General features: G+C 54.8%; 6 protein-coding genes across 6 annotated transcripts; 3 read left to right on the forward strand and 3 right to left on the reverse strand.

Moving 5' to 3' along the window:
- Positions 1–615: 615 nt before the first annotated feature.
- On the reverse strand, positions 616–2,037 carry CCM_01905 (uncharacterized protein; the record flags this gene model as incomplete). The annotated part of the gene is made up of 1 exon (XM_006667059.1): positions 616–2,037. The coding sequence occupies one exon, from the start codon at positions 2,035–2,037 to the stop codon at positions 616–618; it is 1,422 nt and encodes a 473-aa protein (XP_006667122.1).
- Positions 2,038–3,139: 1,102 nt separating this feature from the next.
- Positions 3,140–5,105, forward strand: CCM_01906 (Major facilitator superfamily transporter; the record flags this gene model as incomplete). The annotated part of the gene is made up of 5 exons (XM_006667060.1): positions 3,140–3,212; positions 3,282–3,389; positions 3,462–4,636; positions 4,696–4,800; positions 4,857–5,105. The coding sequence occupies 5 exons, from the start codon at positions 3,140–3,142 to the stop codon at positions 5,103–5,105; spliced, it is 1,710 nt and encodes a 569-aa protein (XP_006667123.1).
- Positions 5,106–6,005: 900 nt separating this feature from the next.
- CCM_01907 (Epoxide hydrolase) lies at positions 6,006–7,339 on the forward strand (the record flags this gene model as incomplete). The annotated part of the gene is made up of 3 exons (XM_006667061.1): positions 6,006–6,333; positions 6,386–6,583; positions 6,639–7,339. 3 exons carry the CDS (start codon positions 6,006–6,008, stop codon positions 7,337–7,339), a joined length of 1,227 nt encoding a protein of 408 aa, XP_006667124.1.
- Positions 7,340–7,507: 168 nt separating this feature from the next.
- Positions 7,508–8,858, reverse strand: CCM_01908 (acyl-CoA dehydrogenase; the record flags this gene model as incomplete). The annotated part of the gene is made up of 2 exons (XM_006667062.1): positions 7,508–7,594; positions 7,650–8,858. The coding sequence occupies 2 exons, from the start codon at positions 8,856–8,858 to the stop codon at positions 7,508–7,510; spliced, it is 1,296 nt and encodes a 431-aa protein (XP_006667125.1).
- Positions 8,859–10,198: 1,340 nt separating this feature from the next.
- On the forward strand, positions 10,199–11,070 carry CCM_01909 (uncharacterized protein; the record flags this gene model as incomplete). Its single annotated transcript, XM_006667063.1, has 3 exons — positions 10,199–10,362; positions 10,439–10,803; positions 10,877–11,070. 3 exons carry the CDS (start codon positions 10,199–10,201, stop codon positions 11,068–11,070), a joined length of 723 nt encoding a protein of 240 aa, XP_006667126.1.
- Positions 11,071–11,460: 390 nt separating this feature from the next.
- On the reverse strand, positions 11,461–12,826 carry CCM_01910 (serum paraoxonase/arylesterase family protein; the record flags this gene model as incomplete). The annotated part of the gene is made up of 2 exons (XM_006667064.1): positions 11,461–12,432; positions 12,488–12,826. The coding sequence occupies 2 exons, from the start codon at positions 12,824–12,826 to the stop codon at positions 11,461–11,463; spliced, it is 1,311 nt and encodes a 436-aa protein (XP_006667127.1).
- Positions 12,827–13,270: the final 444 nt, after the last annotated feature.

The following is a 13,270-nucleotide window of genomic DNA, read 5'->3' on the forward strand; positions in this document are numbered from 1 at the left end:
CGCAAGTGAATTGCATTTCGCCGACTGCACCTCCGACGAGTGCGGGGAGCGCTAAGCGGGTTCTGCATCTCTTCCTGTCGATCCCGAGCAAGAGTAGACACAAGTATAATCGCTTCTCCGTGGCATGGGCGAGGGATCATCTAGTTAACAGGGTAATATAAAGGGAACAAAGAAGCCTTGAGAGAAACAAAGGGCCCTTGGTGGAACTGAGGAACGCGAGAAAAAAATACATGTCGAGGTATGGGCAGTTGGTGGCCATGTGTGCTATTCTTGGTTGCACAGGCGGCACGGATAATGACATTCCGTTGGCACAAGGCAGTCCGTCAACAAAGCCGCCAAGCTAACTATGTGTTTGGTAGCAAGCGAGGTCTGTCCGTGCCACATGTATGTATTTAGTTACAATCAGTCACTCTTGAAACGATTTCCCATGCCGCCCGTTTATTCCTCTTGGCAGCGGTCCCACGTGCCTGGATCTTGTTTCACTCCAAGCGGGGTTCCAACAAGGTGAGGGAGTCGAGTCTCGGAGATCGCGTGATGAAAAGTGTGAGGATGGATCCGAATCGGTGACATGAGTGGCTTGCCACGTATCGACATTTTTGGTAGGACGCCCAAGATTTACGCCTTTTCTGGCACTTTCTCGGACGGCGCTGGCTTTGGTTTGTAATCTGGTGGACGGTCGGCTCCATGCATGGCTTCGGCAAACGAAGGCGGCGCGGGCCTGGCCTCGATTTCAGTGGCGTTATTGGCCCCATTACGGGGTACCGCTGCGGCGATCGCCGGCGGCGCCATGATGCGCGTGTCAAATTTAAAGGTATCAACGTGTTCCTTGCCGCAGACGGTCACGCTCACCGCGACTTTTAAAGCGTGGCTGGCCGTCATGTTGTACGTCACAAAGTCGGTTGTTATGGGCGGCCCGAACCAGTGGCTGGCCAGCTTGTCGGTGCCGCTCGAGAATCCGGACTCGGAGAGACGGAGATCAAACAGCGCGCCAAGATTGACGGGCTCGCCGTCAGCGTCAATGTCGACGACCATGGGGGCCGGCAGCGACTTGAGGGCCTTGTCAAAGTGGAGGTCGATGGTGTCGGACATGCTCTCTTCGCGTGGACCGCCGAAGAAATGCTCTCCCGCGCGAATGACGGTGTATTGTTTCAGGTGGACTGTCATGTAGTTTATGGTCGCTTTTTGTGTCGTCTTGCGGACGTCGTCGCTCGTCCCCGCTGCAGTGGGCGATAGCCGCAGGGTGAGCGGGATGGCCTCGTTGGGCTGCAGCTGCATGACGACGGGAAGGCCCACGTGTACGGCGTAGGCAAGGGAGGGGACGCTGGACGTGTGGAAGAACTGCTTGCTCTTTTGCTTCAACGAGAGCGAGACCTCATTCATGCCGGGGATCAGGTTGTAGGACGTGATGGAATGCGCCGGCGACGCCAAAGTTTTCACGATCCGCGGCGGCGCGGGCTCGCGTGTATTCGGCGCGCCGAGAAGAATCGGCTGGGTCGATTGCGCCGCGGTCACGGCCTTGTTGTTCGTGCCCGGGCCGGGGCTGAGCTGTGCCTCGAGCCAGTATTCCACATATCCCTCCTTGTGATGGTGATTCGAGGTATAGGACGGCGGCAGCATCTGCGTCGCGACGGACGCGGGATCGGTCGGCAGGAAGCTGTTTCCCTGTGCTTCGCGCGAGAGATTCGCCGAGGGGCACGTCGGTATCGTCACGGCAAACGGAAACGTGGCTGGGTCTCCTTGCTCGGCGACGTGCAGCGGGCCGGAAAAGAGGACGGATGATGTCTCGGGCCCGAAGAAATGGTAGCGGCTGCGGTACGTCTCGTGCCGGGTACCGCCGTTGCCGTTGCCGCGCGTGATGACGATTTTGGTCTTGGCGCGGCCGAGCAGACGGATTGTGATGCGGCATTCGGGCGCGACCATGTGCGCGCGCCGCACGACGTGGCCGGTGATGGTGTCGCCGGCTTGGAATATGCGTTTGCTGGAGCTGGTGAGCGCGATGCTGAGAGCGGGGGAGCCCTCGGGTCTGGCGCAGGGCATTTTGTGGTGGGTTGTGTTTGTTCGGACGGGTGGTGTGGCTTTTGCGAGGACCAACGAATGGAATGGAGCCGAGTGCCAACGTCTAGCCGACCGACAGTTGTAGTGCGGCTTGCAGACCTTTTATCAGTAGCCATCGCGACAAGAATTCAGGAACACGAGGCTTACAAGTGACGTAGGTAGCGCGCAGCCTTGTGGGCAAAGCTGGGTCAGGCGGGCTCAGGCTAAACCTTGTGAGGTTATCGCCGGGAGTGGCGCCCACAACGCAGTGTCGGGGCTTGGCTGGAGGCTGTTGGCTGCCAGCCCACAAGGCGGGCTAGCCGGGCGTAGTAGGGGCAAATCTTAGAAGTAGGCAGTTTTATCACTGGAGGATTGTTCGTGGTCGGGCGAAAATGAATCTACGTGCAAGAGGCAAATGTCCTTTCCGTGTGCGAAGACTCTGGCGGGGTCACTGACTAGTGAATGTCACCTACAATAAGAAGTATAAAAGAAATACACATAATTCTATTAAAATAGCCTCAAGGTAATAGTTGCAAAATATTGGTAGAAATTCCTTGCAAGCAAATACCCATGAAAAATTTGTCGGATTGTCAATTGGTGCATTTGGTCTAAACATCCAATCATACTGCCATTACGGGATTATTCCTGAGGAACCGACAAATATTTCTACCAAATCTAGGTGATTATACGAATGGGCCGTATTGGCCGGGAAAAATAAGTGTCCTGGGAGATCCTGTACAGTCAGCCTCACTTGCCTCAGCAGCCTTCAGGACATTGATGGTAAACGGGTCACCGTGGAGAAAAGCCTGGCTAGAAGTCTTGCGCTCGCGTTTGAGAAGGGGGGGGGGGGGGTAAAGAGAAGTTGGAAAAGTTCAAAAAATAGAAAAATATAGCACACTTCGCCTTTTATAGTCGTCGGACCTTTTCAGTCATCTTCTTGATGCTGCAAGAAGTAATATGATCGTCTTGCGCCACCTGCAAGCCACACAGCCAGCTCACATCTCGTCATGTGTTGTCTCGGATCAAGTTTATATCAGGACGGTACAAGGTTTTGCCGCTCAGGATACGCTTCGATGCGGGATTGGCCATTGGACTTCTGAGCATAATGATGCGATCCAATTCTGACCTGCCACAGTGTGGTCTTGTGATGACCTATAAAACCGACCGAGCCAGCAAAGGTGCATCTCTGGCATATTCCAGGACTTCTACGTTACAAATCCTGTGTCGTTGAAGGCCCCCAGAATTAGTACAGTGGGAGCCTGAGCAGCCATCGGGCATCGTGATGCGTCACTCAGAGCTGCCCAGCGACCAGGTGCAGTCATCGTGGCCGCCTGGAACCATCCTTCTCAGTCAAGGTGAGTGCGTTCCTCGGATGAAGCTCAATACGCCGTATACAAACATCTATGCTTAACATCTTACATCGGAAGCCGGCGAATCTGCCTCATCGCCTCGGCTGCACCCCGTCCCTACGACCGACCCCGACGACCCCTTGAACTGGTCTTCTCGCCGAAAGACCATCCACTTCACGCTCGTCAACTTTTACGTCTTTCTCAGCTTCGTGCAGCTCGACATTGGCGGCGCCGCCTGGAAGGCCTACCAGCAAGAGCTGCACTTCACCCCCAACTTCCTCAACGCCAGCGTCGCGTACAACTATGTCGGCCTGGCCTGCGGCTGCATCCTGTTCGTGCCGCTCATCTACAAGTACGGTCGCCGGCCCGTGTATCTGTGCAGCGCGGTCCTGCAGCTCGCGGCATGCGTCCTGACGGCGCTGACCCGCAACGAGGGCGACTTTGTCGCGGGCAACCTGCTGACGGGCTTCGGCGGGGCCGTGAGCGAGATCATCGCGCAGGTGACGATTGCGGATGTGTATTTCGTGCATCAGCATGCGGCGATGAATGGCTGGTTCTTGTTTGCGCAGACGGCGGGCGCGACGCTGGGGCCGGTCGCGTCGGGGTATGTTGTGGACGGGCAGGGATGGCGATGGATGTGGTGGTGGTGCGTGGTGCTGTTTGGCGTCAATCTTGTTTTGGTCGTCTTCCTGTTTGAGGAGTCGAAGTACTTGGTTCCAACGCGCTATCAAACGACTGCTGCGCCTTGCGAGGAAACAAGCAAGCTTCCCCTCTCCGACCTCGCCCAGGATGCGCACGTCCATCACCTCGAGTACAACGAGGACAGTTATGCACCCCGGCGCAAGACGTATCGGCAGCGACTTGCCTTTACGACCAAGACTAAAGGCTCTATTTGGCGGGACTTTTATCGACCTTTGATTCCGCTGTTCAAATTTGCCGCCATCGCATACGCTGCCGTCACGTTTGGGACTCTCTCTATCTCCTTTGCCGTCATCTCGTCCGTCATGTCGATTTACTTGTTCGAGCCGCCGTACAATTTCTCTGCGGCCAGTGTTGGGCTCATCAACCTGGCCCTCTTCGTGACTGCCATCCCTTCGCTGCTCTTTGGCGGGTACGGAAACGACCTTGTGATACTCTGGCTTGCAAAGCGGAACCGAGGCGTCTTTGAGCCCGAGATGCGCCTGTGGTTGGCATTACCGATGGCCATCATATGCCCCGGCGGTGTATTGTTGAGCGGGCTAACGATCAGCTATGTGAGTCAATACCCCCGGTCTAAGAGATGCGCACAATACTCATCTGAATACGGCACCAGGGTGGCCCTTGGCCGTTGATCGCCGTCGGGCTGGGCTTGTTTGGCTTTGGCATGAACGTTATCAATGACGCCGCTCTATCTTATGCAATGGATAGCTACCATGAAGTAAGGTCCCGAAATCTGCCACTCTATCGCCATTCTGACTTTTTCCTGCGCAACAGATTATCGGCTCTGCCATGGTAGGGGTTGTTTTCGTGCGCAACGCCGCCTCCATTGGCATTCTCTTCGGCCTTACCCCATGGATTGAGAAGAGCGGGGTGCGCAACGTCAATATTGTCATCTTTTGCTTCTGCTTCGCCGTCTTACTCCTTCCCATCGTGTTGCTCATTTGGGGTAAACGGGCCAGGGCGGCTTCTGCTGCGTCATACAAGAAACTAGCTGAGAGGCAGTTGGCAGCTCGTCGAGCGTAGGGAAGAATGTGCCGGTGAGTTTGTAAGTTGGAGTTTCGAAGCAAGAGAGTACACCAATGTAAATTGAGGAGCAAAGTAGGTACCATTTTCTGTGTGAAAGGCTGGCTGGCTACTGCAAATCATGGATGGCACCGTCTTTGGAGCTGGCCCATCACTTTCAGACGGCGGGATACACAGATACCACAGATTACAGGAGCTGTTCGTGCCTTTGATATATGGAAACCGAAGCTGTTGAGAATTTTCTGACAGGAAGTCGCCGGGCGAATAGCATTTCGAGTTTATGGGTAGGCAAAGCGAAACACCTGAACCCTTTCTCCTTTATGCCGGCGACAGTTATTCCTCGGCCCCTTCCACATTCAGGAAGCATAGGAAATCCCATTTGCTCACATCAACACGGGTGCATGAGTTGTGCACAGCTGATCAATTGTGGTCAAATGAAATGTGGCAGCATAACGTGGTGTGGTATAGGGCACATCCACCAACCCGAGTAGGCTGATCACCCCGCGTCCGCGTCCGCCCAGACATGCGCTTCCTTATCAGCATCCTCCCAACTTGGACAATGTAGATCTGGTATCGATATGGAGGATCTGAGTATCGGACTAAAAAAAAAACATATTTATATCGAAATTTTGTTGATGAATTAGGTAACCCCGTTGCAAAGTCCGAGTGTCGCAGGTGACGGACGGAGAGAGCGGCAGAACAACCGGAGCGGGAAGAAAGCTACTTGCCGACCGCTGAGCCAGCCAGCCACACAACATCCCCAGCTACCGGGTCCGGAATATTTAGAATCACGTCTCCCATCTATTTTCGCCATCTACATCAACAAAAGATCCTACAGAATCTGGGCCAAGCGTACTGTAAACCATTCCTTCTTCCACCTTCTACAAGCCCACTACTACGATGGCGCCTAATAAAGTCCGACCATTCACGCTGGCGGTTCCCCAGCAGGACTTGGATACACTGCGCAAGAAGCTTGACCTGGCGACGTTTCCCGAAGAAGTGAGTTTCTCAGATGTCGGTAAATACGGCGCTCCCCGATCCGAAATAAAGCGACTTGCCGAGTACTGGCGGAACGGGTTCGACTGGCGCGCGCAAGAGGCCGAGATCAACAAGCTGCCTCAGTTCACCACAACCGTCAACGTCGACGGCTTCGGCGACCTCGACATTCACTTTATTCATCAGCGCAGCTCTCGACCAGACAGCATCCCTCTGCTGTTCTCTCATGGCTGTTTGTCTTACCCTGATTCAGGTGCTATACCACGGACTGACACTTGCTGCAGGGCCCGGAAGTTTTCTCGAAGTGGTAAAAATACTGCCTCTCTTGGCCAATCCCGAAAACGGGCCGTCGTTTCATGTCGTCGCTCCCTCGTTGCCCAATTATGGCTTTTCAGACAAGGTCAAGGGCGAAGGCTTTAGCATCTCCCAATACGCAGAGGCGCTCCATAAAGTCATGTTGAATCTGGGCTACGACAAATACGGTGAGTCGTTGGATCTGCAATAATAATGGCAAAAATACTAACAATGAATACGTAGCCACCCAGGGTGGTGATTGGGGGTTCTTCACCACGCGTTCTATTGGCGCACAGTTTCCTGAACACTGCCTGGCATCGCACGTCAACATGCAAATGATCCAGCCTTCCATCTCATCCACCGGATGGTTTGGCTTGTACAAGCTGCTGGGCTGGTTCAACAAGCAAGAAACTGAGGGCCTGGCGCGGTTCGGCTGGTACCTGAAAGAAGGGTCTGGCTACATGGCGGAGCAGAGCACCAAGCCCTTGACCATTGGCTACTCCCTCGCCGACTCGCCCGTTGGACTGCTGGCGTGGATCTACGAGAAACTCAAGGAATGGACCGACGACTACCCATGGACCGACGATGAAATCCTCACATGGGTATCCATCTATCAATTTTCCAAGGCCGGCCCGGCAGCGAGCGTGCAGATTTACTACGAGGCGAGGCACGCAAAGAATGCCGACGCGCGGAAGGCTATGAAGTACGTGGCTGTGCCGCTTGGCATTTCGTCCTTTCCCAAGGACCTTGCTCCCTTGCCGCTGTCGTTCTGCAAGGCACTGGGTCCTGTCGTGTTTCAGAAACGCCACGAGGAGGGCGGTCACTTTGCTGCCTATGAGAAGCCAGAGCTTCTTGTAGGAGACGTGCAAGCAATGTTTGCAGAGGGAGGCGGTGCATATGATATCGCTAAACGGCTCAGAACCAGTGTAGAAAGCTCCCCCTAGGTACAGTACTAGCTCTGCGTTTTTTAGTCGAATTAGGTCAATTTCATCGCCATCCGCTGGCTGTATCACCTATATCCTGTTGAAAATAGTATTTCTTTGTATTTTATTGGTACATGATTCTTTTATATAGGAATATAGCATCAACGTGCTTGTGTATCCGTGTCATATTTACAGCTTCAGTTTTGACTTGGCCATCATCAGTTCCTGGCGAATCGCCAAATCAGCCATAATCTCCTCGCTGCCGCCGCCAACAACCTACACCAAGCGTTAGTAAACGGCTCACTTGTATACGACCCCGCGCCGAACTTACCAGCATGCGCAAGTCGCGACTTATCTGCTCCACGGTGGCGCCCGGGCCGCTCCTCTGGTAGCCGGCGCCGCCAAAGATCTGCTGGGCCTCGCGGGCGGCCAGCTCGACCATCTGGCCGCCCTGGACCTTGAGCAGGGCCAGGCGGCCGGCGACGTCGGGGCTCTGCCAGCCCTCGGGCGAGGTGCCGATGTGGTAGGCGAGCTGCTCCATCCAGGCCCAGTGGGCCTCGACGCGGTGCGCAACCTCGGTCAGCTTGCGGCGGATGACCTGGTACTGCATCAGGGGCTTGCCAAACGTCTCGCGCTGCAGCGCGTACTGGAACGCGAGCGCGAGGCATGTCCGGCTCTTGCGGTTGCACTGCACCGCGAGCAGGAACCGCTCGCGGTTGAAGTTGCGCATGATGATGGAGAAGCCCTGATTCTCCCGCCCAATCAGGTTCTCGACGGGCACCTTGACGTTGTCGAGGTCCACGAAGGAGGCTCCGCCGGCATTTTGCCCGCTGTTCTGGATCTTGTCCACGGTGATGCCGGGCGCGTCCATGGGGATGACGAGCACGGAAATGCCCTGGGCGCCGTCGGCGCCGGTGCGCACGGCCGTCGTCATGTGGCTGGCCCAGGGCGAGCCGGTAATCCACTTCTTGACGCCGTTGACCACGTAGAACTTGCCGTCCGCCGTCTTTTCGGCCGTGGTGCGCAGCTGGGCGACGTCGGAGCCGCCCGACGGCTCCGTGATGCCGAGACAGAAGCTCGTCTCCTTGGTGAAGAGCCCCGGCAGCCACTTGGCTTTTTGCTCGTCGATGCCGAAGTGGATAATGGGCGGTGCGCCGATGGACGAGGCGCCTCCGAGCGCGATGCCGACGCCGCCTTCGATGCGCGACGTCTCGTCGGCAATGATGAGCATGTGGAACGCATCGAGCTGGCCGGGCGGCAGCCCGGACAGGCTCGGCACGTCGGCCGGCCGGTACTGGACCGGGATGTCGTCCAGGCCAATGCCCGACTTCAGCCACGCTTTGGAGGCCTCGACCGGTGCTTCGCCCTTTTCCTCCCACTCGAAGGAATGCGGTAGCACGTTTTCGTCAATGTAGCGGCGGATATTGTCCCGTAGCTTGCGATGGCTCTCGTTGTAGTAGGGAGAGCGGAGGGAGGAATACCAGGCCGGCTCGCTCCAGGGAATATGCGGGCTGAGTTCCAGTTTGGTGTCGGGCGCCATGATGAAAGGGGGAGTGGTGAATGTGTTGTGAAGAGTGTGATAAGTGAGATTCGTTGTGCTGGAGTGAGAGACTCTCGAAGCTATAATAAACTAATAAGAACTATTCGTTACGATTACCGAGGCTCCAGCTCGGTAGGTACCTAGACCCCGCAAAGCCAGTGGCTATACTGGCTATATGCCCTGTGGCTGTGAGGTGTGCGTGCGGGGGAACTTGATGGTCCATTTGGTCTACACGCTAGCTGCGCGGAAGCTAGTCGAATAGATATGTCTAGTTCACCACCGAATCATCTTTCTCTTTCATAAACAGCAGGTCGAGAAGGACGTAGAAATTGCTTAGTTACAGGAGCCGATGTTCCTGCACGCAGCATGTCAAAAAAACAAAAAAGCGAGGGCGATTATTGACGTAAATCACTTGGCATTGTCATTAAATTTACTTTTTGGCGCAACCAGATTTGGCTGATACCCTCACGAGAGGAAAAGTCGCAGTTGAAAACAGGGGAGAAACTCCTCGGTGTATGTCACTGTGGCATCATTTCTCCTTCGTCATGCTTGCATATGTTTTTCCACCTCTAGCAAGCTCTAATCGTATTCCGGCCTAACACTTTTCATCTTCGGACTGAGTGGCCGTTGCTATACGGCTGTCGTGAATACTGCAATGCCAAAGACTACATAGTTACTTCATAAGTGCCACTTGCAGCCTGGTAGAAACGGCATGCAGCCTGCTCATGTCATCTGCAGCCTACTAAAAACTGCCTGCAGCCTGTTCATGTCACCTGCAGCCTCCTATTTACTCTTGAAGCAATACATTCCTTCGGCATGTGCGTTGTCTTTGTGCGCTGTGTCTTAGTCAATGCACGAATCCACGATATAGACGCATCTCACCAACGGCCGCATACTAAATATTGCTCTTCTCGTGTCTTGGATATGCACAGTCTACATCACGGTATTCGTACCCGCCGTTCGAGCCTCCAGATACAGCTTCTCCAGTGCAGATATACCCTGCAGCCGAATAGTCCAGGAGCGCGATAATGTACAGTACTTGTGCAGCTCCGTAGTACTTTAATGTAGGTGCTCTTTACTGCTCACCTTGGGTCTCTTCGAGCGAGCCAATTTCCATTCGCTAATATTCTGCACAGTATCTTATTGTCGTCTGCACAAATCCTACGAGATGTGTCGATATTGGAGCCCCTTCCGCTTGTGACCGAGATTGCCCACCAGGCTCCTATAAAGCCAGCGAGCCAGCCCATTGCCTTCCAAATAGAGAGGTAACAATAAAGTGAGGCAGAGCGTGATCACATAATCAGCCTATTTAAAAGGGGGATCAATCACCATTCGCCACCATGGCCAAGCTTCGCCTTTACATCGCAGCCTTGCACCTTTTACTTACTTCCATCGCCGCAAACGACCTCTTCTTCGTCACCGGCCCAGGCTGCAACCTCGCATCCGGGCACAGCCATTGCTACTCTCCACAACCAGGAAGCTGCTGTACTGCAGGAGCGCCTTTGTAAGTTCGGGCTTCCCCATTGACGTACCACATGTGACATCCTTGGCGCGCCAACACTGAGCCAACACAACCCCAGCTGCGGCCACCTCTTCTGCAACGACTGCCATACAGGCAACGACCTCTACACATTTCCTAGCCAAAGCTGCCGGGGAAAGGCGTACCGCTCGTGCCGCGAGCAGGGTCACGGAAGTCGCTGCTGCGTGGAACTCGGCGGCGGCAAAGGCTGTGCGGCAGAGTGGCACATTGGTGGCGCGCGCAAGAGAAGCATGGACACGAAGGCGCGTGAGGAATGCACGGTGGTACACCACCCAAACCACATGGTCTATTTTGATGAAAACGGTGTGCGAAGGGAGATTTACATGCCCGTCCGCGATTTCTTCAAAGCATGCGCTCACTACAAGAACGAAGAATGGGGCGAGCTGGCCAAGTTTCCCAAGTGGGGTAAGCGCTGTTTTCCCCAACACAAGTCAGTTTTCTCATGTTCATCTGTGGCTAATGTAAATCCTTTGTACAGAAAACCAAAGCTATACCGAAGATGACGACGTGAGCAACATTACTGATAAGAAGGCGTTTTATTCGGTGCCTCCTGAGGAGGATGATCCCCCCGAGACAGAAGATGCGGACAACGAGAATGAGGCGTCCAAAGAGAACGATGCGTCCAAAGAGAATGATGCGCCCAAGGAGAATGACGCCAGTGAGAAGAAGTAAGGGTACAACAAGTGTTGGAGGATGGAGAAATCTTTTCAACAAAGGTTTCGGGGTATGCCCTCGCTACGAAGCAAAGTCCGAACACAAAAAGCTACCAGTAAAGTATAAAAAAACGCTACATAATTTGATATATTTGCGAATAAGCAGTCTTGAGTAAAGAAGTGGTCTGGAATCTGTCGCTATTCTAACAGGGCATTTGCCGTTGAAATACAATGGCATTCGGCCAGACCTCCAGCGAGGCGGGCTTACAGGGTTTATGCCACTACAACGAAAGACCCGAACCAGGGCCTGGTGGCGTGTAAAGGGGGGGGTTGGCGGAGGAGACGACCCGCGATCTTGCATTCAATTCTGCATGCCAACATTTCCACAGCCACGTTCCTCTTTGGGGTCCTACAAGCTGATCTTGACGGCAAGCACGTTCTTGGACATGAAGCCCGTCACAAAGAGCCAAGCCTGTCGCTGGCCGTTGCTCTTGGCGGGGTCTGTCGGAACAAGCACGGCCGCGCTTGCCGTTCTGATGTACTCGGCGTCGTCGTGAAGGAGGAGCTTTGCTTCCCACAGACTTTTGGCTTCGTCGGGGCGGCGTAAAGAGCGGTGTAAGAAGTCATCCTGGAGATGCCACACCATGACGCCGTCCCGGGCATCGACATGTTTGCTGTTGTGCGCCAGGTTGACCGCCTTGGAGAGCCCCGCGAGAACGAAGCCGCTGGCGTCAAAGGTGCTGTTGGCGTAGGGGTCGATAAAGTAGGACGGATTGTCCAGCGTCGACTCGGCCTGGAACGTGTCGGTGACGCGGACGGTGAGCTGGCCGGCCGTGCGCTTGAGGGCGCCAAAGTAGACCTCGCCGCTCGCCGCGCTGACGAGGACGACCTCGTCGGGGGTCCGGCCCCGGCCAAGACCGTTGTTGTTGTGCAGCCCTGTGAGGGCGACGTGGGCCTGGACCAGAGCGGTCTCGTCTTCGGTCGCGCTGGCTTCGAATTCGACGAATATGGTGTTGGACCACGTGGCGCCGGCATACATGTCTTCAATGACCCGCATGTAGCCGTCGCGGTAGAAGTGGTCGTTGGTGACGAGGAATGACGTGGGAGACAGTGCTAGAATGTCATTTGGCATCTGGACCAGGTCGTGTTTGATGGTGCGGATGTAGCGGGCAGTGCTTGTTCCGATGACATGGTGGAACAGCTCGATTACGGAATCGGCTTTTGGTGCCAGCAGATTTTTGGTCTTGTTTGGGCGATGGTTGACGGCAAAGATGAAGACAGCTTCGCCGGGCTGTGCCTTGGGGTCATCGATGATGTCGATGCCGTGGGTGACGAACGGACCGGAGAAGCCCTCAAACTCGAGCCGCTTTGCCTTCATACTCTAGCCATGGGAGTTAGCTTGTCTGTAGAAGCGGCACAAGACGAGCCGGACGCACCTGGGGGTCAATGACGGTAATGGCGCCGGGCGCCTCCACTACTTTGCTTTCATCCTCAAAGATGGTAAGGGGTGGGAACCAGGAGTGCCTGGCTTCCGAGTTGCCCTCGCAGGCGGTAAAAAGCAGGCCACTGGCTAGGTGATGATGAAGATCCTCGCAGTGCGGGGTATTGGGTATTTTGATGGCTTCAAGCCCCTCGTTTGCAATGGTGCTCGCGTCAGTCCGCAGGACACCGGCGATGCGCAGGGTGCGGTAGATGCTGCTGAAATTAATGTAGCCAGCAAACACGGCCGCCAGGACCGCGATAAGAGGCGCGAGGAGTAGTCTGCCTCCTGCCATGATGTCGGTTTTTTAGTTGATTCGGGAGAGCTTTGCTACGGGGAGTGTGTTTATTGTTTGAGGTTTCCCGTGAGATCCGACGAGTCCGTTGCGGGGCTTTTTTCTGCACTTGGTATTCTTATTCATTACCGAGGCTAGAGTAGTTACAGTGCTGAGGCTGGATTTTAGGGCAGACGTCCGTCCCTTGCCGTGTTGAAGAGAGCATATCGATGACGGGTGGAGGAATGGATTAACAGAGACAAAAGTCAAGTGGTGATGAATGAAAAATCGAGGGTTATATCTAAAAGGGGGTTAAAAGTGAATGGGACTTGTTATAATTAGCATTTTGGTCTATTTGTGATGTATGTGTGGCCCTCGGCGGGCTGGTCATGGGGAGTCCCCGCCATCCACGATCTGTGGGGTGACGCAGAGATGCGATGGAGAAATGGCGAAAATATGCTCACC

Source organism: Cordyceps militaris (genome assembly GCF_000225605.1).
Source record: "Cordyceps militaris CM01 unplaced genomic scaffold CCM_S00001, whole genome shotgun sequence".
Classification (NCBI taxonomy): domain Eukaryota; kingdom Fungi; phylum Ascomycota; class Sordariomycetes; order Hypocreales; family Cordycipitaceae; genus Cordyceps; species Cordyceps militaris.